Below are 26,284 nucleotides of genomic sequence, written 5' to 3'. Positions count from 1 at the left end.
CCAGCCGCGCCTGTTGTCTTGGCTACTTGTCCCGCATTACTGACAAAGTCGCCACCTCGTCCGGATACTGCTCACACTGCACCCAACGAAAGATTGTGGTTTCGGCTGTTGCTAATTCCTCTTGAGTGAGTGGTCCGTCCAGTCGAGTCTCTCGTTTTACCGTTCGCCGTAGATTTTGTACGTAGCGATGAACATGTGCTACCGATCGATACAAATGCGTCAGTTTCGAGAATCGCTCCCACCTCACAAGTTGTGGCGGTACGATAACCTCCTTGTGCACCAAACACGACCTCAGCTCTTCATCGGTCGTCGCGCCGACTGAATCTGCATCTATGGTCCATTGATCTTCTGGCAAATATAAATCGTTGTCACCACGGAACCAACGGCCGCCTGAGGACAAACACGGCCCTTTTCCCCACTTTGTCGCTTCGTCGGCGACGTTCTTTCTCGATGATATCCAACGCCATTGCTTCGCCTCCGACTTGGACAAAATCTCACCTACTCGGCAAGCTACGAACTGGCGATATCTTCGATGATCTGAATTTATCCAAGCCAGCACCGTCTTAGAGTCACACCATAACACTGTCTTCTCGACTACGAGCGAGTGCCCAGTGAGGATGGTCTTCATCAAGCGTACTCCGATTACCGCTGCCATCAACTCCAACCGTGGGATGGAGTGTGCCTTCAGTGGAGCCACCTTGGATTTCCCACCGACTAACGCAACAGAAATCCCATCCGGAAATACCGCCCGAAAGTAAGCGACACACGCATAAGCTTCTTCGCTAGCATCCACGTAGATATGCAGTTGCAGCGACAAGATATCTTTCACCGAACGTTGCGGAAAGTAGCAACGCGGAATGCTAATCTGGTCCAGATGTTTGAACAAACTCGTCCACCGCATCCACTTCCCAAGTAACTCCTCCGGAATTAGTTGATCCCATGTCGTCTTCGCCCTCCACAGCTCCTGGATTAGTACCTTGCCGTGTATGAGGAAAAAACACAACAATCTTGCCGGATCGAATGGGCTCATCACTACTCGCAGTGCCTGGCGCTTAGTTGGATGCTCCGCACCCACCGCTAGCGTCGTTGTAAACGTGAAGACATCGTCGACCGGCTTCCAGTACATCCCGAGCACGCGTTCGGTTGAACTGTTCTTGTCCAGCTGGAGACACTTTTCTGTGACTGGGTCTCTCTCCCCGACCCGTGCGAGAACCTCGGTGGAATTTGAAAGCCAGTTCCGCAGATGGAATCCGCCGAGAGAGTGGACCAGTTTGACTTCATGTGCCAGCTGCACCGCTTCGTCAACGTCGTCAGCGCTGTCCAAGTAGTCATCCACGTAGTGCTTCCGGATAATTGCGTCGGCTGCAACTGGATACTGTCTTGAATGCTCCTTAGCGTTCAAATTCTTCACGAATTGTGCCGAACACGGTGAACACGTTGCACCAAACGTTGCGACGTCCATCAAATACACATCGGGGGCTTGTATAGGATCATCTCGCCAAAGCAGTCGTTGCGCATGTCGATCTTCTCGTCGAATCCGAATCTGGTGAAACATCTCCTTCAGATCCGCGCACAGAGCGACCCGTTTCTCCCGGAATCCGTATAGAACATTGAGCAACGTATTTAGCAGATCCAGTCCTTTCAACAGCATCGTGTTGAGTGCGACTCCATCCACTTTGGCCGCTGCATCGCAGAAGATACGAACCTTGGACGGCTTCTTGGGATTGATGACCACTCCTAAAGGTAAGTACCACGTACGCCGTGGATCTGAATCATCGAGCTCCTTCCGGGTCGCTTTGTGTATGTACCCTTTCGCTTGATACTCAGAAAGCTGTCTCCTCACACTTTCGCCGATGAGTAAATCCCTCTGCATACGCCTTTCCAAACACTGCAGTCGTCGAACCGCCATCTGGTAGCTGTCCGGGAACTCGAAGCTATCGTACTTCCAGAGAAGCCCAGTTTCGAATCGCTGTCCGACCCGCTTAGTAGTTTCCATCAGGATCCGATTTGCTCGTTGAGTTTTCGCGGACTCAGGATGGGCGACTTCCATTATACCCAGACTCTCGACTGAGAAAAACTTCTCCACGAGCTCATGTAGGGTCTGCTCGGCCTCCTGGCACTCGCATATGTGGAAACTATGAACGATATCCCCTGACTTGTCCTGGTTGGATCCGTAAACCGTCCATCCCAAACGTGATTTTGCTGCTATCGGCTCTCCCGGTCGGCCATCTCGTAGCTTGAGTGTCGATGTAACGTGAGCGTTGTCGTTTCCGATGAGGATGCGCGGTACCGCTTGATCGTAATCATCGATCGGTAGGCCCTTTAGGTACGGAAAGGTTTCTGCGAGTTCCGCGTACCGCAAGGATTGTCGTGGTAAGTCCAGCTTGCTTACGGTGCGCACGTCCGACAAAGAATGTTTGGATGCCCCTGACCGTCCTGCTATTTCCAATGCGACCCGTTGAGAATTAGCTTCTGACCTCTTCACGCAAGCACAATGGTTGCGGATCTCCTACAACCCCAAGGTCCTTTACCAACTCTTCGTCAATCAGCGTTCTCTCCGAGCCGTCGTCCAAGAAAGCATACACGGACACAGATCGATTGTTCCCATACAAAGTCACTGGAATAATACGAAAAAGCGTAGTCTTCCCAGCGGAATGATGGTTGGTGACAGCTTTGGAACTACTTGTCTTAGCTTCACTCGATTCTTGCCTGGACCCATTCTTCGCCGAATTTCCGTCGTTCCCAAACTTCTTACAGCCATTTCCTGGCGTCTTTCCATTTTCCCTGGCCTGCTGGGCTTCATTTGTGTCCCGTTTGGAGTGCAGCAAAGGGTGGTGACGCCGTTGACATCCGTCGATATCGCATGCTTGCGATTCTTGCAGGGGCGCCTTCCGTGTGCTCCAAGACAGAGCCGACACAAGCCGAGTTTCTGTATTGTCTCCCAGCGTTCATCGACCGTTTTCTTGTCGAACTCTGAGCAGTCTTTTACCCGATGCCCCGAGTTTTTGCAAATGAAACACGCTGGGCTTGATGGGCGCATCGTAACGCCAGATACTTCTTTGTTCGTCGCCATCAAAGAAGAATCCTCCATTGAGTGAGTTCCGCAGAAGTTTTTGTCCTTTCCGTTCTTCTCCTTCACTATTCGCTTCTGCTGTACAGGTTGCGGCCTAGGATCGTAGTTCACGGTCACGTCGGATGCCGCTCGCACGAGCGTCTGCATATACTGCGAGAAAGAACGCAGGTTCACTTCCCCGCAGCGCTGCTTGTATAGCGACCAGTCCAGTTTCATATGTGCTGGAAGCTTCTCTACCAACTCGAACAGTAGCATCGGATTGTTGAGATGCGCTTCATGCCTCCCGGCTTCCAGATGATCACAAAAATTCTGCACCGCCATACCGAAACCGATTAGCGTGTCTAGTCTTTCCTGTTTTGGCGCAGGCACCCCTCGGATCCTCTGCAACAACGCATGGATCAACAATTCCGGTCTACCATAAAGTATCTCCAGCGTAGCTAAAACATTTGGGACGCTCGCCGGTAGCAACAGTCGACTCCGCACCGATTCAAGTGCGTGCCCCTTCAAACACCGTTGCAACCTCGCCAAATTTTCCTCGTTCGAAAACCCGCACGTCTGAGTAGAGTTAACGTACGAGCTAATGAATAGCGGCCAGTCCTCCGGATTACCAGAAAAGATTGGCAACTCCTTGTTCATCACGTGTCTTGCCGCCAATTGTCGCGGTGTCGGTCCCCAATACGCCTGCTCGTCTTGCAACGGAGGTTGCTGCGCACCAGCCTGGAACTCCGCAAACCGTGGTTGCTCCTGCGGTCCCAATTGGATTCCTGGTGGCACTGTCTGCCTTCTCGAAAACCTTTGCTCAGTGGGGATCACAGACGATAACGGTTGGCCGGCGTACGACTGGGAATACTCTCCTCCCAGTAATTCTTCCACTGTCACTGGACCTCTAATCGGGCCTGCACTATCTCTATTCACTGCGGTCGATTGCGCGGCGATTGCAAAATTCGGATTACCAACTCGCGGAATGACAAACGAATTGCCTGCTGGAGGAGGCTGGGTGAGAGGAAAGGGATAGTTTTGGAAAGCATGCTGCTTGGGGATTACATTTGCGATGCCTTTGCTAGGCCTAGCGAGCGCGGAGGTAACCGAGAAAATGTTAGCCTGACCTCTACCAACTATTGGCGCTGTTGTGCTTTCGGCTCGACCGATAATACCCCCTAACGTTGGCTCAAACCCTGACTGCCCTAACGAAATACCTGCCAACGCTGCTTCTAGAATACCCTCGTTAATGCTAGTTGGTTGCTGCATGCCGTCCTGCCTAGCTTGTATTCCAGTTGCGGTCGTCGCGTTACTCGTACCAATAGCTGGAGCCTTCTCCGTCGGGACAGCCAACGTCGAATGGGCGGCCTTCCACTGCTGTACCTTGCTGAAGGAACTCTGCACTGAGGCGACACTCCGGTTGTCTTCATCGCCTTCCCCACCTAGGTCAATCACCTCTCTCAAACGGAATGACTCGTTCATTACCGCCTGCTCTAGCTGCAATTGCCTCCGCTCAAACTCTGCTTCCTTTTTCTGCTTCTCTTGCTCCATCTTCCGCTCGTGCTCCCGGCGCTCCAACTCTATACGCTTCATCACCAAAGCCTTCTGGGCCTCAAGTCTCTCGAGCTGTAGGCGAGCCCTTATTGCTCCAGCACTACAGGTTGAAGTGCTCGTTCCTGCTTTGCTGTTAGCCTTGCTTCCGGGTGCATCAATCACCGGAATCTGTGCCGACGGTCTCTGACAGTTTGGGCATGTAAACGGTCGGTCTGTCGCATCAATGCTGTTGTTCACACCCACACAGGTAAAATGCCACCACGAATCGCAGTGACAACAGCTTACCATCCGATCCGTGTCAGGTTCATTACACTGGTTACAGTGTGTTTCCACGGTGGGGGCACTTCCTGTACAATTCGGCATTGCTTCGTGGTTATCTTGGACGATCTTTTAGATTGTTGGGTGGATTAAATAAGAGGCTTTTCAGCAACACCCTAAGGAATGTATTCCAAACGGTATCAGCTAAAAGCTGATGTAATTTATTAATATTATGCTTAGAGTAATATTCAAGCTTACTTACATCGGTCAATTATTGTATCTCGTTAATTCCCAACAATTACGGCTAGATTACAGGGCAATACGCAAGTCACGTATCACCTAACCTCAATCGTGCACAATTCGAACGGTTGAGTGCGTTTCTTGGCCTTCCGGCACCTGTTTAGGTTTTAATTCAGAAATTGTACTCATGTAAATTCGTGCTGCCATAGGATCTACTTACGGAAATAAATGTTTGCTTATATCTTCACGAATTCGACGTTCTATTACTTAAACTTCCAACAATTTCTATCTATTCTTTTTTCTTATACCTTTCTCTCATCTCTACGTTTTTCTATCCTACCATTTCAAACGATCCTTTTTTTCCTTTTTCTATCCTTCCATTTCAAACGGTCCTTCTTCCCTTTTCCTATCCTTCCATTTCAAATGGTCCTCACTACATCAAAATTGTCCACCGACAGGTGGTCGACCGTGGAGTTGGAAGGGGTCAGCGGGACATACCGTAACAATATACACTTAATTTCAAAGAAAAGGGGCAAAGGAGTACGATAGACTTGTTTTTTTGCCTTTCTCAATAGAAAGGTATTGCAATTGCTCTGAAAACCGACTTTTTAACGGAGGCCCGGAGGGCCGAGTGACATATACCATTCGATTCAGTTCGTCGAGTTCGGCAAATGTCTGTGTGTGTATGTATGTGTGTGTGTATGTATGTGTGTGTGTATGTGCGTCTGTGTGTGTGTACGCGAACACAATCTCACTCACTTTTCTCAGAGATGGATGAACCGATTTTTACAAACTTAGTCCCAAATGAAAGGTGCAACGTTCCCATAGGCTGCTATTGAATTTCTAATGGATCCGACTTCCGGTTCCGGAATTACAGGGTGATGAGTACGATCACGCAGAAAACGTCGATTTTAAGAAATTCTGCAATGAATGTATAATGGTGAAAATTTTTCCAAAATGTGACCACAACGGCTTCGATTTGTAGTACTAGGTCATTAACAGCCATTCAAAGTCTCTTTGGTCACATTGGCCACCATCATCGGTTCCGGAAGCCCCGGCGGAAGTATCCAAATTCAGAGTAACAGTCACATCGGTTTCTCGGAGATGGCTAGACCGATTCGACTAAACTTGACCTCAAATGAAAGGTATTGCGTCCCCGTAAATGGCTATTAAATTTTATCCCCAACCGACTTCCGGTTCCGCAGTTACGGGTTGTGGCGTGCGATCACATAGCAAATTGTGATTCAAACCGATACCCCGATGGAAGCAAAAAAGGTAAAAATTTCGCTAAAATGTCTCTCAAATAACTTAACTTTGCAGTTCTAGGTCACCGACGGCCAAACAAACTTTCGTTGACTACATTGACCACCATAGACGGTTCCGGAAGTGCCCGGGAAAAGCGGCCATCTTTCATAACTAGCAAACTCATATCAGTTTCTCGGAAATGGTTGGGCCGATTTTCACAAACTTAGTCCCAAATGATAGCTATATTATCCCCACAGATGTCTGTAACATTTCGCACGGACCGCTTGTATGGTTCCGGAAATATAGACTGAACGGTCCGGTCACACATGAAATTCCCATATAAGCCGGAACTCAAAATTTTTTTCAAAGGGGGGACCCCATGAAATTTCAGAAATCGAATTCGTATTTTTGATGCCAAACATCTTTAAAATGCATGAAACGTCGAAATTTTATGTTATCACGAATTTTTTTTTTTTTTTGGAAATCGACTTTTTGGGACTTTGCCGATTTTGCACCTTTTTGCCTTTCTCAATAGAAAGGTATTGCAATTGCTCTGAAAACCGACTTTTTAACGGAGGCCCGGAGGGCCGAGTGACATATACCATTCGATTCAGTTCGTCGAGTTCGGCAAATGTCTGTGTGTGTGTATGTATGTGTGTGTATGTATGTGTGTGTGTATGTGCGTCTGTGTGTGTGTACGCGAACACAATCTCACTCACTTTTCTCAGAGATGGATGAACCGATTTTTACAAACTTAGTCACAAATGAAAGGTGCAACGATCCCATAGGCTGCTATTGAATTTCTAATGGATCCGACTTCCGGTTCCGGAATTACAGGGTGATGAGTACGATCACGCAGAAAATCGTCGATTTTAAGAAATTCTGCAATGAATGTATAATGGTGAAAATTTTTCCAAAATGTGACCACAACTGCTTCGATTTGTAGTACTAGGTCATTAACAGCCATTCAAAGTCTCTTTGGTCACATTGGCCACCATCATCGGTTCCGGAAGCCCCGGCGGAAGTATCCAAATTCAGAGTAACAGTCACATCGGTTTCTCGGAGATGGCTAGACCGAATTAACCAAACTTAGTATCAAATGAAAGATGTTGCGTCCCCGTAAATGGCTATTAAATTTTATCCCCAACCGACTTACGGTTCCGGAGTTACGGGTTGTGGCGTGCGATCACATAGCAAATTGTGATTCAAATCGATACTCCGATGGAAGCAAAAAAGGTAAAAATTTCGCTAAAATGTCTCTCAAATAACTTAACTTTGCAGTTCTAGGTCACCGACAGCCAAACAAACTTTCGTTGACTACATTGACCACCATAGACGGTTCCGGAAGTGCCCGGGAAAAGCGGCCATCTTTCAAAATTTACGAACTCACATCAGTTTCCCTGAAATGATTGGGCCGATTTTCACAAACTTAGTCCCAAATGATAGCTATAATATCCCCATAGATGTCTATAAAATTTCGTACGGATCGCTTATATGGTTCCGGAAATATAGACTAAATCGTCCGGTCACATGAAATTCCCATATAAACCAGAACTCAAAAATTTTTTCAAAGGGGGGACCCCATGAAATTTCAGAAATCGAATTCGTATTTTTGATGCAAAACATCTTTAAAATACATGAAACGTCGAGATTTTATGTTATCTCGAAAAAAATTTTTTTTATAAAAATCGACTTTTTGGGACTTTGCTGATTTCGCACCTTTTTTCAGTTCAATATTACCGTGGCTGTTTTTTCTTTTTCAAAATTTTAGAACTCGAATAATGATTTATTTTCCTATATATAATTGTCATGTGATGTATAATAATAAAATGTAATATATGCATTTAAAAGTTTTTAATGAATATAAACAACGCACACATTCTCATGATTCATGATTGAGAAAGGCACAATTGCACCGCTAGGTGGATTAAAATAGGTTTTTGGGTTTTGGAATAACGGGAGCAAAGCAGAGAGCGCAAAAAGGATACCGTGATAAACTCATTCGCTCATTTTCCGGCGGTTTTATGAGTGCCAATAACTTTTCGTGTGAAAATGTGAGTTTTTATTGTCGCAGTAGTAATTTATACGGACGCATTTACTCATATGAGCGATAAATACAATGCCTGGCCCGTTCACATGTGACGTACGTCAAAACGATCCGTGCCATTTCACTGCTTGTAACTAATCTTAACGTTCCGTATCGGTGGCGGACACCTGATGTATCGTGTGAACCGTACTTTAATATTTATAGTATAAAAATTGATGAAACATGAGTCTGATGCAGAGGAGATTTAAATTGGTATTGCCGTTTGGGGAATTTTTGTTGGGACCGTTTTAGTATTAAACGTCTTGCTATTAGAGAATTTTTGTCTTATTATCGTAAAGGTTTTACGGCCGAGTTTTGAGTGTAATAAATCATTAGATCATAGACTTTCGTAGATGTGTTTCAATAATTCTACAATGGAAGGAGCGATGGGGATTCTGACATGTTCGAAAGTTTCTAAAGTTCTTTTTGCTTCTGCTTGACGCCACTTGCACCAACTGTCCTCGCCGGGTGGACACTAGACTGCCCAGAAAAATGATGAATTTTTAAAAACTCAATCGGCCCACCCCTGAGTCGATTCCTAGTCCCACCAGGGGTACTTGCACTAAATTTGAAGCAAATCGGACAAGTCTAGCTACCGGATCAACGTGCCTGAAGTTTGTATGGGATTTTTCGACTATTTTCATTGAAGAAACCCACAATCTTTTTGCCACTAGGTGGCACTGTATGTATCATATTACATATTATCACTGTTAGTGAAAGTAAAATAGAGAATTTAATTGTCTATAATTTTGTCGAAGACTGCTAGTCAATCCGGTTTTGTTAAAAGAATTTATTAAACTTTTAAGGAAGTGATGTCTGAGTCAGTTTTGCATGGGGCCTAGCAGCGCATGGCTATGCATTAGTACTTGATTTCCACCAATCATATATTTTGTGAAATAATGGTTAGGTTTAGCTCAATAGTAAGTTCAGAAGAATTTTAGTGCATAATACGGTCCATGTTCAACTTTTCATATAAGAGAGATAGAATATCGAGATGTTCGGGAGAACTACTGGAAAATGCCTGTTCTACAACTAAAAGACATCTAATTTCTATCTCTCTCCGTTGAAAACTTAGTGTTGGCGCCCTCTATGCGGTAACATGTGGAACTAAAATGTTCTAACCAAAAAATGTCTCGTATTATGTACTGCAATTCTTCTGAACTTACTATTGAGCTAAATCTAACCCTTTCTTCACATAAATGTATAGTTCGTGGGAATCGAGTACTGATACACAACCATGCACTGCTAGACCCCATGCAAAACTGACTCAGACAGCACTTCGTTGAAAGTTTAATAACTTCTTTTAACAAAGCCGGATTGACTAGCAGTCTTCGACAAAGTTGTAGACAATTAAATTCTTTATCTTATTTTCATTTACAGTGATAATACGATGCATACAGTGCCACCTAGCGGCGAAAATGCGAGCTAGTAGGTTTTCTACATGTAAAATGTCGAAAAATCTCATACAAACTTCAGGCACGTTGGTCCGGTAGCTAGACTTGTCTGATTTGCTTCAAATTTCGAGCTAGTACTAATGGTGGAACTATGAATTGACTCAGCGGTGGGCCGATAGGGATCATTTTTTTCTTGTCACTCGACTGGAGTGTTGGGGATTTTCGTTCGAGCAGTGTTCGAGGGAAGCCCAGATTGCATTTCGCATATGTTCTACAGAATTTAATTTTCTCTGAATTGCCAGCCCATAAAAATTTGTTAGCTCGCTGATTAATTTGTCCGTCAACTTTCGCTTTGCTTTCCAACTGATACCTTGATTCTTCAGTTTTCGTAATCTCATTTCCATACGCTTCTCAGCATGTCCGACGCATCCTTTCATCCGTATGATTATCTCGTTCCCAAAACAAAAACAAGAAACCATTCAAAGACGCTCGCATATACATAAACCGTCAAGAATGGTCCGGTGCATTTTTAAAACAATGATTTTTCCATAGACAAGCGCCATCGTGGTGCGTCCGGGTCCCTTCCGGGTCCCAGAAACATGCCAAGGAATATGATTTTCACCAAATGCTTTCTGTGGCGTATTCTCAGATACATATAGATTGAAATTAAAAGAGGCATCGGTTACGATACTCAGTGTGCTCCTGCTTCTGTCCGAGCCAGTGCAAAGCGAACGAAAAAAAACAGTTACTTGTGTGTATTGTCTGAACAACAAAGGATACCGTTATTTTTATTCTTGTGTGATCTATCAACATGTGTGAGTCTCATCAACAAAACGTGATTATTCGGCCTAACACAGTGGCCATTGACTTCAGGTCTTTTCGCATAAGACCAAGTATTCGTGATGTGGAACATCTGCTGAAGGTGAAAATGCAGCTTCGGTTTTCGGAAGTCACCTCCATACAGCTTGAGCACGTCAGGCATGCGGTGCTGATAACCTTCAACAAATTCGCCCAGGCGAAAAGATTCATTTCGCAGAACAACTTAAAACACGTGATTGTTTGTGACAACGCTGAAATCAAGATCCCTATAGACATGGATAATGGGAATATTGAAGTTAAATTACATGATTTATCTCCACTTACTTGCAAAGTGGCAATTAAAAGATTCATGTCGCATTTCGGAGCAGTGGAATCTATTACGGAGAAACTACGTCCCAGGTATTTCAAATGGTGTCTTTGTGGTGAGAATGCGGGTAGACCAACCCATTCCCTCCTACCTTACCCAGCAGTACAACACAGAAGGGGGTGATACCATTACCAATCGAACTCTTTGTACATATCAAGGACAAACTATTACGTGCCAGTTCTGTGAACAATCGGCACATTACGGACAACCCTGCCCAGAAACAGCTGAGGAAAGCTCATCTCCAGAAAGATATGCCAACACACAGGCACCAATATCTTTACCTGAACCACAAACGGTTGCTAAATTTGTGGCTGCTGTTCAGGTAATAATGACAACTGCTAAAGCTGCGTCAAGTACTTCAAATTCAACAACTAATGCCATCAGTGAAGAAGCTACCACCAAGGATGGAGTGTTCACATTCGTGACCCGCAAGGGCAAGAAGCCAGGAAGAACATCTGATCGCGAGTATCATGGCAGTAATCAGGATGATGATACGGACGTAAACAACAACGAAGCAGACCCCGAAGTTGGCGAAAACAGGAACATCTTCCCGACGCGTAAAAAGATCTCCGCTCGCAATACCAAGTTGCGCGCACGGGATCTTACAGGTTAAAAATAAAATTTATTGTTATTTTTATTTTTTACTTTGTGTAACTATATAAAAGACCCATGGCTCCTCTAAGCTAACGCATTGAGCCGTGTCAAATAAACGAATTAAAAAAGACCCCCTTTCCCTTGAGGGGTTACACATTTTTGTTAGGATGAAAAAATCGATTTTTTATAAATTAGATATTCTGAAACTACATACGCTGTGGAAAATTTTCTCAAAATTTCAATAAGTTTGGAATACTACAACTTGAGTTACAGCTATTGATAGACCGCTACTCATAGCCATTCGTAGGCGGTGAGTAGTGTTTGATACGCTAGACCGTTGACTCGCAGCACCGACAGAGAAATTCGATTATCTCGGAGTTTTGTTGTAAAGTTCATTCGCGACGATCACGATATCTCAGGAACAATTAATCGATCAATCTGAAATTTTCACTGGTTGTTCTTTATTATATCAGCTACTTTGAGTACAAAAATAGTTTTACTGGAATAACCCCATCATTTTTTTCCGATCGGAAAACTCAATTTGCGATGCACGTGAAAAATAAGTTGGGCAATAATGGGTTAATAGAAGAAAACTGTTCCCACTTGCACCAACATCGTATAAATTTGACGCTCACGGTGGACGGCGGAATATGCAATTAATTATTTTTACACAGAAATTAGAAATTTCTCAAATCGTTTTGAACATCCTCATCAACTAAAATCAATCGTTTTTTGTAAATTAAATAAACTTGTGAAAAGTAACTCAAACATTAGTGTGTTAAACTTTGAAAATTCTTTCCGGATGACTTACGATCATTTTTAGTTTTTGACTGGTATAAAATTATGCGTCCGACATAGATTGTTAAACGCATTAAAGACAAATGATATTCTTACAATTTTACAGAAGTTATTACCGGATTGATGCGAGCTTTTAACTACTCCGGAACTACACTATCGATTGGTACTAAATAATATATGAATATATGCTATATCACACGAATCTCTATGACTAGAGCTCGACGGGTATTAAGGATAAATCGTTGTGATTTGAAGAATATGAATAACACCTACTCATATAGGAATCAACAGTCGCTAATAAATGCTTCCCATAAGTTGCACACCTTCGCGCTCAATTCGAACATACGGATGGATAGTCAATATTGTCTTTTTTGCTTTACTTTTTTCTACTTCCTTAGAAATGCGCCCTCGATATAGTCATTTCGTCACGCAAAAGAACACCTCCACCGGTACCGATGCCAGTGTAGACCCCATAAGCTCAGTAACCAATCCAACATGCCTACTAGGTGTATGTCGTGAGAAATTGAACCGTCGATTGGAATATTAATGATAGCTCACCGAAGGACCACTCAAAATGGCACCACCGGGTCTTCCCAGGGAGCGGAGAAAGAAAGCCCACGGCCTGTACTTCCATTCATCGCCACCAAAAGGTAAGTACCCACGTAAAGAGTACACGAAGAATCCTCAGCACTTAACACATTGGCGTAACGATGGAGACGCGTAGTGTTTTATTTTTATATTGACACGAACTTGAAACAGGTTGTTTGACCTTCGAACCGATCGCTGCCAGCCCATCGTTACTTATTCTGAGAGCCTGACATATACTTACATAGGTGCCAATAACTTCATTGACGTGCAAGAACGCACTTTACTCCAACTTGAAGAGTTCAAACGCTGTTGCTGCGTAACATAGTCGATACAATTTTCACTTGGCGAACAAAGAAGGATACCTGTGCCACATGAGCTACGCTGTGACATGAGAATTGGTGATTGACTGTTACAGCTTAGCTTGGAAGGTCAAGAGGAATAGAAATACTGCTGAACTGATTTTATACGATTAGCTTCAGAATGAGCACCGATTGATAGACAGTTTGATTGGGTTATGATTTTCTCTCAGATCGCAGCACATCATGTTTGCCAGCCACTTCTCTATGGGAGGAAAAATTTCACACGTTAAATATTACATCACACTTTGATGTGAGGCTTGGCTGTCTATGAATTCAAATTGGTTTATTTCTGTAGATGTCATGTGAGTAACAGACATTTTTCAAACTGAACTAGCTCCTCAATAGTTGGAAAAAGTTATCAAACATTATTTTTTTTACAAATTAATGGCAACAATAATAACACGGGTCTACAAATGCAGGGGTCATGTAAATTCTTGAAAAGCTAAGGGTCATTTCCGAAGTCATTTTCTACGTAGAATCAGAATTTGGGATCAAAATTGGTCCATCACGTCAGTATGTTGAGATGTTTGAGGTTATGTGTCCGAAAAATGGTGTTTTCCTATTTTAGAGATTATGTGGAGGATGTACAATTTTTTTGTGGTCTATCTCTCCCGTTACATCATTTAGTACTTACACCCTTTAAGTTAACTGTTTAAGAGTTTACGATTTATGACTATTCGATGCTACGAAATATTAATCATTAACGTTTGCATTGAGTCTTTGAGACAATAATTTTTACTGCTTAATTTCTCTCGAAAACTTTCACTTAGAGGTTTTTGAGGTCGCTGAGCACGGATATGAAGTCGGAAAAATATTGCATTTTCAATATGACGCATTGAATATGTCAGATTAAGATTAAGAAAGATAATTACGTCGAAGAGCAATATTCCATAGCCACGACGATGCGAAAAAACTCGTAATTGATCTCTTGAACTCCTTAATTAATGCGTATTAGTGGTATTCAATGATGTAACCACTCATTTTTTTTTCGCAACTTCCCTGCCAAACCAAGTGTTTCTTTTGCAAACTTGGACATCTTTTGCTTTTCAACCTCCTCAGGGAAGTCAAACTTGTGACGGACTGCAAAGAAAGAAAGCCTGGGAAGGTGCTAGAAATCTGCTTTCACATAATTCTCGTCAAAGGTTATGAGACAATGCGGTTTCGTCAACAGTTGTATGTAGAGCTTCCGCGCAAGTGATTTCCCCATTGAGAGAGTAGTCGGTGCGCTTGTAAATGAAGGTTACCACGATATTGATCACGTTGTCTGGGTATGCGCCGGGTATTGTGACGCCAGGTCTCAGTTAAAGAATTTCCTTCGGGCCAGAGGTAGACCACCCAATGTCCCAGTTCGGGATATGTTGGGAAATCGCGATCTCCCATATATGTCCCTTATTTACATCTTTATAAAAACGATAAACATCCCAATTTAACCCCTCTCTCTCATTTCTCGTTTCCTGAAGCTTCCTGTCCTACCTTGAAGATCCGTCCAGTGCCACTATGCGACCGTCATCGACCTGCATAGAAGGAAACTGAAGCGAGAGCGACCCGTTGGTCTGATCCGACCCCGCGGATCTGAAGAATATCATCCGCCAACCCAGTACTCGACGACCTACTGACATGGCACTGTGTCGCTGATCCCCTTTTTGCCCGAAAGTTATAAGTTCTGCTCTTCTTTCCATGTCATCATATGCACCTTCTCTTCCCTGTCCATGATACAACTGCTGCTAAACCGATGATCCCCGTTTGAATATCTTAACCAAGCATAAGTATCCATAAAAAAAATAAAATTTGTATTCTGTATTCCTAGTTTTAAGATAGCTGTAATTTTTATTCTTCATTCAAACTATTGTTCTCCATCTTGTAAATAGAATTGTATTCCTAGTTTTAAGATAGCTGTGAAATTTCTCATAAAAACTTGTTCCCCCCTATTGTATACCAAACTATATTTTTAGTTTTAAGATAACTGTAAAATATTTCGTAAAAAACTATTCCTCCCCCTTTTGAATATCAAACTGATCAAACATAAAAAAAATTTTGCCCCAAACTTGTATATAGAACTGTTTTTCTAGTCTTAAGATAACTGTAGAACTCATCCTCTCAATATACAAAAAATATCTGAACATTGTAACCTTCTAGTTTTATGTATTTAAAATGTGAACAACAAAAGAATTTGGCACCGCCAAGCTAACGTATTTGTGCCTATCAAATAAAGGAACTGAATAAAAAATCCTAAAAATAACGGAAATAATGGATTTTATGAAAGTAGTAATTATCTGATCCATGATTGGTCAGTATAATTCGCTGCTAGGACTGCCTGTTTTTCATCGAATGAGCTGCGACACGTATAAAAAGGGAACATAAGAAAAATTCGATAGTTTGTGTTCTGACGTTGTAAGCGTAGCAGCTGCTGCGTTTCACGTCAGCTCGCATTCTTCGGTGGTAGTTGGTACATCTCGTGACTGCCGCCAGGCGCTGCTGATAGCATTCCATCCTAATGATGCACGGGCGTGTCAGTTTCATGCATACACGGAAGATACAATGATGACACACCACAGAAAAAGCAGAAAGCTCTTTCGTTTGGAGCTAAATGAAGGGATTGGCGATGCACAGTGTCGCCTAGCCGGACAAAACCTCAAAATTTTATTTTAGATTTTTCGTGACTTAACATTTTTCTCTGTTTCTTAGTAGGTTGAATAGAGTTTTCTCAAAATATTAAGTCCCGAAGACGAGAGTTCAATTTTTTTACAGAACTTCAAAGGTGAAATAGATGATGAATTCTGAGGAAAGCTATTTTCAAACCTAAGTTATTCAAATGAATATATCTTTTTAGTTAAAATTCCGATTGGGGTCAAACTGATTTGATTTGAAAGTTTATTCGCTGGACTTATAGCTGCCATTCGATTTAGTCGATACACGCCTTTCTTCTCGCTCAGACATGAAAAACAAATCGAGCAATAGTTTAAAGTTATAATGTTCAAAGTGGCTGTACTTTTTTTTAAAACGGTTCGGAAAGATCGCTTGTTGTTCATTATACTTGAAAATTAGTGTACTTTCCGAAAATGAATATCTTGTTTTGCCCATTTCTGCCCCGAGGTATGAAAAAGGTGATTTTTCATGATACGTCTGAAGACGACGCATGGTAGCCTTTGACTACCCGGGGTTCGCAATATAATTTATAGATGTGTCTTATCATTATCAACAATTGAAAAAATGTGTATTCTGCTAAAAAATTCACCGAACCTAATTTTTTGAAAATGAATTTTCGGAAATAGTGCACTTTATATTCGTAAATGGTGAATTTTCGAACCACCCTAAGTGCCAAAATTTTGAGGATTTAAAAAACAAAAAATAAACATCAAATATGAATTCAGCGTCACAAAATTACCCTAATGTGAAGTTTTCATCAAATTCGGTCCACTTTTGAGGTTTTGTCCGACTTTTGTATGGAAGGTGTGCGATGGGGTGGTTTGGTGAGAGAACCGCGCTCTCTTGCTTTGTAAATTATATATGGCGTTAGGTGCGTGTACAGATAAATTCACCACAGCGCGCGTTTCAGAGTGCGCTGTGGTGTATACAATGAAGTTGTAACTAGCGTGTGTTTTTGGTATGTTTTCCTCTGACAAGCGGTAGTGCGATTGCGATTAACGATTAGATAAGCACTGGTTGTTTCGCTGTGTAAAGGAGTTGGTATTGGCTTATTGGACATTATGATTTTCTGTTGATGATTTGATATAAGTTACCGAAATGAAGTAGCATACATTGTAAGCTGGTAATACGAATGCTGCAATTTTTACTAATTTCTGAAAGGATTTATTAAAATAAGTTATTTAGGTGTTCCTAATGGAAATAGCGAAATAACGGTACAAGTATATCCGATTCTCTGCTGTTGCCAAAAGAATTGTTTCACTCTCATTAAATCCTCTTTTCAGGGTTACCATATGAGGATAAATATGTTCGAATATTTTATGTTTCGATGTACGTGTACATCGAAATAACGAAATAGCTGGTTTAATGCAACCTATGAGAAAATAATCAAAGTTGTAGCATTCGTATTAACAGCCTAAAGCGTATTCTACTTCACTTCGGTTATGTCTCTGCCATTACCCACCCATCTTTTTTCCTTCTAATCTGCGGTCAAACGTTCGTTTTACCGTTTCAAAATACGACTTAACGTAGATTGGACCATTCCCAGTTTCTTGCTAATGGCAGGGTGAGAGTAATCCAGATTGTCTAGGTAGGTGCGCAGAATTTGTTTATGCCGCTGATATTTCACCCAAAATTTCGATAAAAAGTTACAGCAATTTCTGAAAAATGTCCATTCTATTTGTTTTATTCATTACATCATATGACAGGTTAAAACTATTCACGTTTTCCACTCAAAAATCTATCAAAATTTTGCTTAGATTTCCTATCTTCTGAACCTATAAAAGATCACAAATTTACACTTTAACATCTTGTACAAATTATAACTTCTCTTTACTTTATGGACACGAGGCGCTTTCTAGTTTCTTTGATGATTGTAGATGGAAAGATTTCAATCATTGTATTGATCACGCTATATTTGCTTTGGCATGCTGGACGATTGGGTCGGATATCGGTTTCGACCGAACTTTGACAGGTCGCTTTATTTTATTGGCAACCCTTCTACTAGCCGCAATGCCAATGAACTGAATGTTGCATGACATCGTTCGCTCAAACCATTGCGACCGGTATCCCTAACGTGTACCTATGAGCGTTACCGCGTGAGTGATCCCTCCGTCCCAGATTAAACGTCAGACTTGGCGGGCTATCACTCACACAGCTTGACATCATACCCAGGGTAGGATTTGGGATGGGTGGACCACACTGAGCAAATCACGTGTAATATTTCATTGTGGTGAAGCCGACAATAAACGTTACACCACTAAAACACTCCTTACTTTGCGTCCTGACGTTTCTCGACGGGACTGCATCAAAGCATTACTCCGTGGGGAGGCAGATTGTGTTTTGTCGCACCTCTGTCTTTTGTTCGCGAATTTTCCCCAATAAAATCCGAGCCTCGCTTGATCCTTTCAATTTCTCGTCCTTTGAGCCATTTAGTTCCCGGCTTTCCTCTTGTACTCCATAATGCTCTGCACAATGGCGTAGCCAAAAATTTGGTTTGGAGGGGGTTTTGATGAAAATCGTAAATTTTTCGAAAAATGCTAAAATTTAGTATGAGTTTGATAAATTATTTAAAATTCAGAAACATAAGTATCTAACAGATGTCATTGCAGTGTACAAACAAGAAGAATCAGCATGAAACAGTTTTCAAACCTCTATAGATTATTTTCTTGTATAATATGTCAATGAAGTTCAAAAAGACATGTCTGCAATGAGTTTCTCTTTGTTTACTTTCTCTTTCGATTTGTACGGTGTCACAATAGCACTTTTAACTTATTTTACAGTACAGATCGAAAGACGCTTAGCTTTAGCTCGAAACGTCCAATCGGACAGTCCCCGGCGGTGAACTTCCATTAGCCATTTATCTTTCGTTATCGTGACCCAATGGACTCCCGTTTCCGTGATCGCTTTGTCGCGATCTACTCGGATAGTCCTCGACAGTGAACTACCTTACTCCGGCTGAGAGTTCTCCAGCGGCGAATTTGCTGCCGATATCGAAGCAGTTTCTGAGAACCATTTTATTCTCAACTCTGTCGCGATCTACTCGGAAAGTCCTCAGCGGCGAAACACCCTATTCCGACTAAGAGTTCTCCGGTGACGGAATTTCTCCAGATTGCGAAGCTCGTTTTCGTGTGCCATTTAGCCCGGAGTTTTGTCGCGATCCACTCTGAAGTCCCCGGCGTTGGACGTTGCATATTCAACGGGCCAGTCAGTGAATGCCGGGATTGGTCCGGTGATTTCTGATAGAGCGTGGCGTCCGGTTTACTGGTGCCTCGACGACCCGCAACCGGTGCAGCGATGCGAACTAGTTTAGGTAGTCCTCGGCGGTGGATCTAGTCAACTTCATTGGGTGGCCGATAGGGTGCTCTTATTCAAACTATCACCTTTGGTCACAATTCTTTGATCTATTCTCACATCACGCTACGGAGGATCAGCTCAGTACGGTGAAGCTGCGTGACCACACCGATGTAGATAATTCCTGAAGCAGCCGAGACCTGATAGGACCTTTGTTAGATGATAGTCTATTTCTCCGTGTTTTTTGTTTGCCCACAAAGACCCATTCGGAATTAATAGATGGGTCCATCTTTCGTTCTGCGTTATCCTAATCCTGTTGCAACTTGGCCATCGAGGCCGCTCTTGCCTTCCTTTTCACACCTCTCGTTTCCCTCCATTGGTTCTGTGGAGGACTTGCTCTTCTGATGTCCTGTTTCCTTCTGTTTAGACATCTTCTCGGTGCACTCTATCACGATCACTATTGCTTCCGCCGTCGATCTTTCTTTACGGAATTCGAGCTGCCTATTGAACAGACCGCTTTCACGCTACGTGCGTTTCGTTACCATGTTGAAGATGATACTTTTCAAGAGCTTCCTGAGAGTTTCCAGCAGTCATATGGGTGTGTACTATGCTGGACCTCCTGGTAATTTCTCTTGGGCAGTAGTACCAGCCGTCTGTTCTTTAGCTTTAGCTTTCTAGGTAACGTTCTATCACATACTCTCGTTAGCATTTCCGTCAGCTTATTAAATTAAATTATTTTCATATATTAAATTGCTACTACACACGGTGAACGTGATATTTGAGCCATTTTATTCTGATACCTGACTCGGGTTAAAGATTTACAAAGCAAAACATTTCCCTAGGCTGAAATAGGTTTTAAGTACTCTAACTTCTAGCGCAGATCAATCTTGACAAAGACTGATTTGAGTGATTTCCAACAATTCAAATTCAATTTAGAATTACTTGACACACAAAACTTGAGCTCAAAGCACCTAATTTGTATTACCAATAATGATGGGTGTCACGAAAAGTCATTTAACTATCAATGGTACAGCACAGTAGTCTATCCTTAACGTATTGATTGAAACTAATAAATTAGACATTGTAACGCTATATTTGACTCTTGTAGCGTGTCGTCATAATTTCCATCGGTTCCATGAACCACTTTCTTTAATGTTGACTCGAGTTTAGTTGGACCCCCTCAACGCCTCAATTTCTATCCGAGTATGCTGGATCTCCAAATCAACAACCCCCTAATTGAGTCTAGATTAAACAACCATTGAAAATAACGATGGACATTTTGAGGTTAACCAAAAGGCTAACAAACTTTCCCCTGTGACAAGTGACAGCATGTATAGAACGATGGAGACGCACGGTAGCTTGAAACGTACCACTTCAATCGGAAACATTAATTTACAGCGAAGAAAACAGCACACCCACCGTATCGTGCCTTCACGAAGCTACTGCTAGTCAGTTTCATGATAAATGTTGCTCACACCGATGAGGGTATAAGGTGGTCTTTATTGTATCCGGCATGCAACCATAAAATTGCACAGGCTTTGATGGGAAAAACAACGCTAATTTGCCACTTTCGATATGTTTGTGGCTTTGATGTGCCACCCGGCTTCTCGAACGGGGTGGTAAACAACTTTATTTTGACGCAAAACTATCCTTGTTCTCCAAATGCAGTCCGTATTCTATTTTTCTGTTGTAACTGTAACCTTGAAAAAAGTGTCTTGCTGTTTCATGGGTATTTTTTTAAAGCTGGCATGTTTGATGTTTTATGATAATTAACACTCAATTACTGTCATATAGCAGGTAGCAGGTTTGATAACTAGCGTCGAAATAGCCAAGATCTATAAACAAAAATTGATATACACGGTGCTCTTTACTGTTCGAACTTTCTATTGATTTGTTGCAAGTAAATTATAAATCACAGATCCTATAAATTATCGATTTCAATTGTGCTGCAAGCTTTTAACAATTACTCGCTGGAAGGACGGACAGTCTGCCCCATAATGATCGTTTGTATGAGTATGCTTATATATAGTGCAGACGTGAACGAAAGGGGGTTCTGTACAGCTCCTGCAATGTCTAGCACATCAATAGATCACAGATAACACATGTCAATTTATAAACCGGCTGACACGCGTATTATTTATGCCCGGTAGCTGGGAGATGGATGGACACACGACTGTCGTTCAGTCACTCGTTGTTTGTTGTTCATGTTCTGTGCCGGGTTTTAGGTCACCGTCGCTTGAAGTCCAGTTATTTAGGCGTCATCGGTAATTCCTATGCGATGTGACCTAAATGTTTTGAAAGGTACTTACCAGTTGGCTAGATAGTAATAACCGTCCTAGTGAATGAACTGGACTTTTTTGACATTTGACATTATGAAATCTGGCACGAATTCAGACTGTATTATGGAAGCAAACAGTTTTTTTTTTTTTTTCAAATAATGCTTTTTTTCGGGGCTCTCTGAATTGTATAGAGTAGGAAAATAGTTTTGTGTTTTATCGCAATGGAATCCTGAATTCTTTGTATACATATTTTTAAAATTTAAAAGGTTCAAAAGCCTGGCCTGTCGTGTATTGGGACTGTGTGGGACTCACGATTCACTTTCGTTGCTAATAACTAAAAGCACTCCTTACTCATTTCACTTTTCTTCCTCATGAAACTGCATTAATGTATTACTTCGTAGGGGTTTTTGTTGTGCTTTCTTCGCACCTCTTTCTTTTGCTCACGAGTTTTATGCAGCTATCTAGGAGCCACACTTGATCCATGAAATTGATCGACCTTTGAGTCATGCAGCTCTCGACTATTCTCTGTGCTTTTCTCTCCATCTATTACATCGCCATTTAGCTCTCGTTTCAGTGAGCGTTATAGCTGCTCATGAGCCATAAAGCTCCTGTTTCTATTAGTCATTCAGCCCCGAGCATTATCGCAATCTACTCGGATAGTCCCCGGTGGTGAACTGACGCTACTGCGACTGAGAGTTCCCCGACGGAGGAGTTCCTGCTTTCTTGAGCCATTTAGCTCACTGCTTAATCGCGATCTACTCTGATATTAGCAGGCGGTTATACTACCCTACTCCGACTGAGAGTTTTACTCGATACCGATGTCTGTTTCGCTCCCAGCCAAATTAGAATCCACTGTACTGCGAAATCCTCGGCGGTGGTCTCGATTCCAATGCTTGTTTTCATGAGCCATTTAGCTCCCCGCTTCGTCCCGATCTACTCGATCTAGTCCCTGGCGGTGGAACTAGTCTACTCAACGGGCCAGCCAATAGTGCTGAGGTCCGTTCAGCGATTCCGGGTGGAACATAGCTTCCGGTTCACTGACGCCCAATAACCCGCTTCTGGCTGTTCGACGCGGTCTACTCGATGTAGTTTCCGGCGGCGGATCTAGCTTACTCGCGAGCTACTCGCTAGGGTGTCGAGGTCGGTTCGGCGATTTAGGTGGAGTCTGGCGTCATCGGGGCGATCCGTACCCGGTGATGCGTCGCGTACTAATCAAACGGTCCCCGGGGGTGGATGTAGTTTACTCCAGCGGAGGGTTCCCCGGCGGCGGACTTTTTTTCCGAACCCAAATTGTTGTTTCACGGCGGCCTTCTAGTTAGCTGCACTGCTTCGCCACTTTCTTTGCAACATGGGGAGTATATTCGACACTACTCTGTTGACTGCATCCCAGATATGCTCATCATGGCACATCGCTTGGACGATATTGTCAACTGTCACGCCGGACATACCCTTCGAACTTCTTGGAGTCTAGGTCATTCGAAGACTACGTGTTCCGGCGCATCTCGCACGTTCACACACTCCGGCAAAGGGATGACGAAGCGTGTCCATACCGATGTAAGTACTTCCGGAAGCATCCGTTTCTCCTTCCTTTCTCTTCCCACTCTTGCTGCCACTTAGCCAACGAGTTCGCTCTGACCAGTCTCCATGTATTCCTCCGCTAGGTGCATTCCGCGTCCTCAGCCAGAGTGATGCAGATGGGAATCATCCCGGCAACGACGCATACCGCCTCTGACGATATCGTTCTGTACGCGCTCGCGACATGAACAGTCATTAGGTGAAACGTGCTTGTCTACTTCGTCCGGTTCCGCTTTGAGTTCAACACAGCAGCCCAGGCCTGTACGCTATACGCTATACCTCAGTACTGGGAATGAAGCAGCCGCCAGGAGACGTCTCGTGTTGCATCTTGCTCCTCCAATATTCGGCATGATCCTTGCCAATACGTTAGTTGTCCTCGCAGTTGTAATTTAACCGATCGTCGACCATCACACACAGGTGCTCTAGTGCGCATCGATGGTATTGAGTATCCGCCGACGCTGATGACGACTCGCTGGATTTTTTAGCATTACCTCTGTCTTGTGTTGAGCCAGCTGCAACTTGGCGTCAACCATCCAGGTTTCCACGATGTCTATTGTTTCTGCCGTCAACATCTTCACTTCCGCAAGAGTCAGGACAATATCATCTGCAAAGCCGACGATCTCGACTCCCCTGGGCAGTTCCAGTGTTAACACTCTGTTTAACATTATATTCCAGAGCGTTGGGCGTAGTATACAGCCATGAGTTACTCCCGCCATGACCCTAATAGGCCTTTGCCCCTCGTTCGTTTCGTAGACCAGTACTCGGTTCTGAAAGTAATTTTTCAAAACCTTCCATATTCGCATTGAGTGCAGCGCTTCGGCGATAGCCACGCGTTCTTCACGTCTATCGTTACAACGGCGCAGTAGCGATTATCCCTTCTCTTTTACTTCGATTCTTTGTCCATGTTCGCGTTGACTGTGTGGATGGCGTCCATCGTCGATATCCCTTTCCAGAACCCGAACTGCCTCTGCGATAGTTCGTTTTCATTTTCAGCGCAGTTCACCACTCTGTTGAAGATAACTCTTTCCAGAAGTTTACCAAGAGTATCCAGCAGGCATATAGGCCGATACGATGCTGGATCTCCTGGTGGTTCTCCTGGTTTTGGCAGCCACACTATCTTCTAGACCTTCCATCTATCTAGGAAGTAGCCATCGTCCAGGGGTTTCTGCAGCACTATCCATAGCATGCTCGGAAACGCCAGGATCGCGGTCTTCAGTACCGTCCAGACCTGGAGCTTTCATAGCTGTCAGCTCTTTTGCCACTATAAGGAGCTTGTCTTTCGAGACTTGATTATCGCCAGCGTTTCAACCGTCAGCATCTGTGTAGGCGGCCATGCGGTTGGGTTATGCTTCGGGAACAGACTCTGCTGGATAATCTTTTGTTTGTCAACGCACGTTTCAGCTGGCGTCGTTGGACCCCTGATCTTGTCCATCACGAAGTGGTAAGCGTTGCCCCACCATTTGCATCTATTAGCAGGTAGATGTATTAAGAACTGTCTCGCCTTAAAACGCGACCCTAGCCGTTCGGAATGTCACCTTATACTCTTCTCTGACTGCCATAGAACTCACTCTCTGAACGCGTCTTCTGGCTTTCAGCCAGGCAGCACAGAGGATGCTGAGCCTTTCGTTCCTCCAATAGTTCCTCGGTTCCATTTTCCTCGGCATTGATACGTCATATGTTCTCGTTGGTAGACGTATTTGTTCGAATGTGTATGTATTTTCTCTGTAATAACACCATGACCCTAGTTTATCACCATTGAATGAATGATCACTACGCTCTTGATGGTCACGAAGAGCTTAATGGGAGATTCTTTTAGATTTGACCAAAAATACGTCGAAATTTGAGATTTTTAAATAAATAAATTAAATTTGAAAAACAACATTGAGTCTCTGTTTTTTTTAAGCCAGCGTTAATCCGGCGCTAGCTTAGTCCTATCAATAAGTTAGTACCGAATTGTGATGAGAGGAACTGGAAACACATCTCCATAACTAGTAAATTGCTAGTAAATTGCATAATCGTTTCTTAAAGATTACTGGCGCATTGCTTTGCAAATAAACGAGATATACTTAATAAATAAACGAGATATGCTTAATAAATAAACGAGTTCTTGAGAAAATTCAAACAAATCTTTAGAACTCATAAAGCTCGTAGTATTGATATTTGAACAGTTATTTTGAACAATAGACGTAATGGGTAATCAACATTCCACTAGCTACAGCTTTCAAAATTGGAGACTTAGTGCGTTCTTGAATGTTGTGCACAACAGTAAGTTCTACAAATTAACCGAAGAGTTCAAGAACAAAACCAGAGGAAATCTGACAGAAATAGCAAGAGTATCCAAGTAACCAATAAGCATTATAACGTAGCCTAATATCTGCTTTATATCTACATATAGGGAATGGTTACAGCCCTAATAAACAAACCATACATGCCCAGTCTTAAAATGGCCCAGAAACCCTTATATTCTGTTATAATTCCAGTATTATACCAGAAAAGGCGAAATATAGTGCTATTACTGTGCAGAGATTTCCAGTCCGTTTTTGCGGTGCTAATGCTATTATATAGCACCAGTGCACAATTGTCATGCTATTAGAAAGCTTGAATTTGCTATTATTTTCCTTATGTAGTTTTGCAGCGATTTTGTTTTCTTTTCGTTATGATGAACAAAAAGGAAAAATATGAAAATACTGTTTGGAACTAAGGGCAGATAACTCTAGGAATGTATAACACATTTCCATCAAATTAGAAAAAAATGCATTTCATTTCCTTTTTTGCATCAACTTGGTTCTTCCTCGCAGAAAAATCTGTTAAACAAACGTTCTACGCTGATCCACTTTGTTTGACGCTTTGTTAGTTTTTAGTAGGGTTTTGACGTCTTACACGCAACGCAAAATACATTACACATACTGCAAAATACATTATGGATTTCTATTTTGATGGTTAGAAACGAATTTAATTTCGTTGATTTCTGAAAATGCATCACAAGTGATCTACCCCTAGGTTTGGAACCGTAATTAACTTCTTTCTAATCCCTTGTAATGAATATCCTTGCCGGAATTTCGTTCTCACACGATATAACATTCAAGAGGAGTTGCATAACGGGTAAACCAACAACATTATAATAGCATTATATTTGCTA

The 26,284-nt window shown here is 42.8% G+C and overlaps 2 protein-coding genes across 7 annotated transcripts in view; one reads left to right on the top strand and one right to left on the bottom strand.

Moving 5' to 3' along the window:
* Positions 1–26,284, top strand: part of LOC131679117 (uncharacterized) — an 87,171-nt gene that overhangs the window by 8,928 nt on the left and 51,959 nt on the right. For 5 of the 6 annotated variants that reach the window (XM_058959687.1, XM_058959686.1, XM_058959685.1 and 2 more), the window contains exon 2: positions 12,806–13,057. The exons of the other annotated variant lie outside the window; for it this stretch is intronic. In XM_058959687.1, the coding sequence (XP_058815670.1) occupies positions 12,982–13,057 (76 nt within the window). In that variant the 5' untranslated portion in view covers positions 12,806–12,981. The remainder of the gene's footprint in view (positions 1–12,805; positions 13,058–26,284) is intronic. 6 annotated transcript variants of the gene reach the window in all.
* Positions 23–4,645, bottom strand: LOC131679655 (uncharacterized). The gene is made up of 2 exons (XM_058960387.1): positions 2,710–4,645; positions 23–2,439 (listed from the first exon to the last, which is right to left on the bottom strand). Exons 1-2 carry the CDS (start codon positions 4,643–4,645, stop codon positions 23–25), a joined length of 4,353 nt encoding a protein of 1,450 aa, XP_058816370.1.

The sequence above is a fragment of the Topomyia yanbarensis genome, chromosome 2, assembly GCF_030247195.1.
Source record: "Topomyia yanbarensis strain Yona2022 chromosome 2, ASM3024719v1, whole genome shotgun sequence".
Lineage (NCBI taxonomy): Eukaryota > Metazoa > Arthropoda > Insecta > Diptera > Culicidae > Topomyia > Topomyia yanbarensis.
Note: the sequence above shows the minus strand (reverse complement) of the source record. Positions and strands in the feature narration are given on the sequence as shown.

What these genes read in the sequence shown, in the direction of transcription:
- LOC131679655 (XM_058960387.1), bottom strand. Translation starts at nt 4,645, where the DNA reads ATGAAGCGTATAGAGTTGGAGCGCCGGGAGCACGAGCGGAAGATGGAG. An exon ending in TCGGCGAAGAATGGGTCCAG is followed by an intron (nt 2,440 to 2,709) that starts GCAAGAATCGAG and finishes CATTGGAAATAG; the next exon opens with CAGGACGGTCAGGGGCATCC.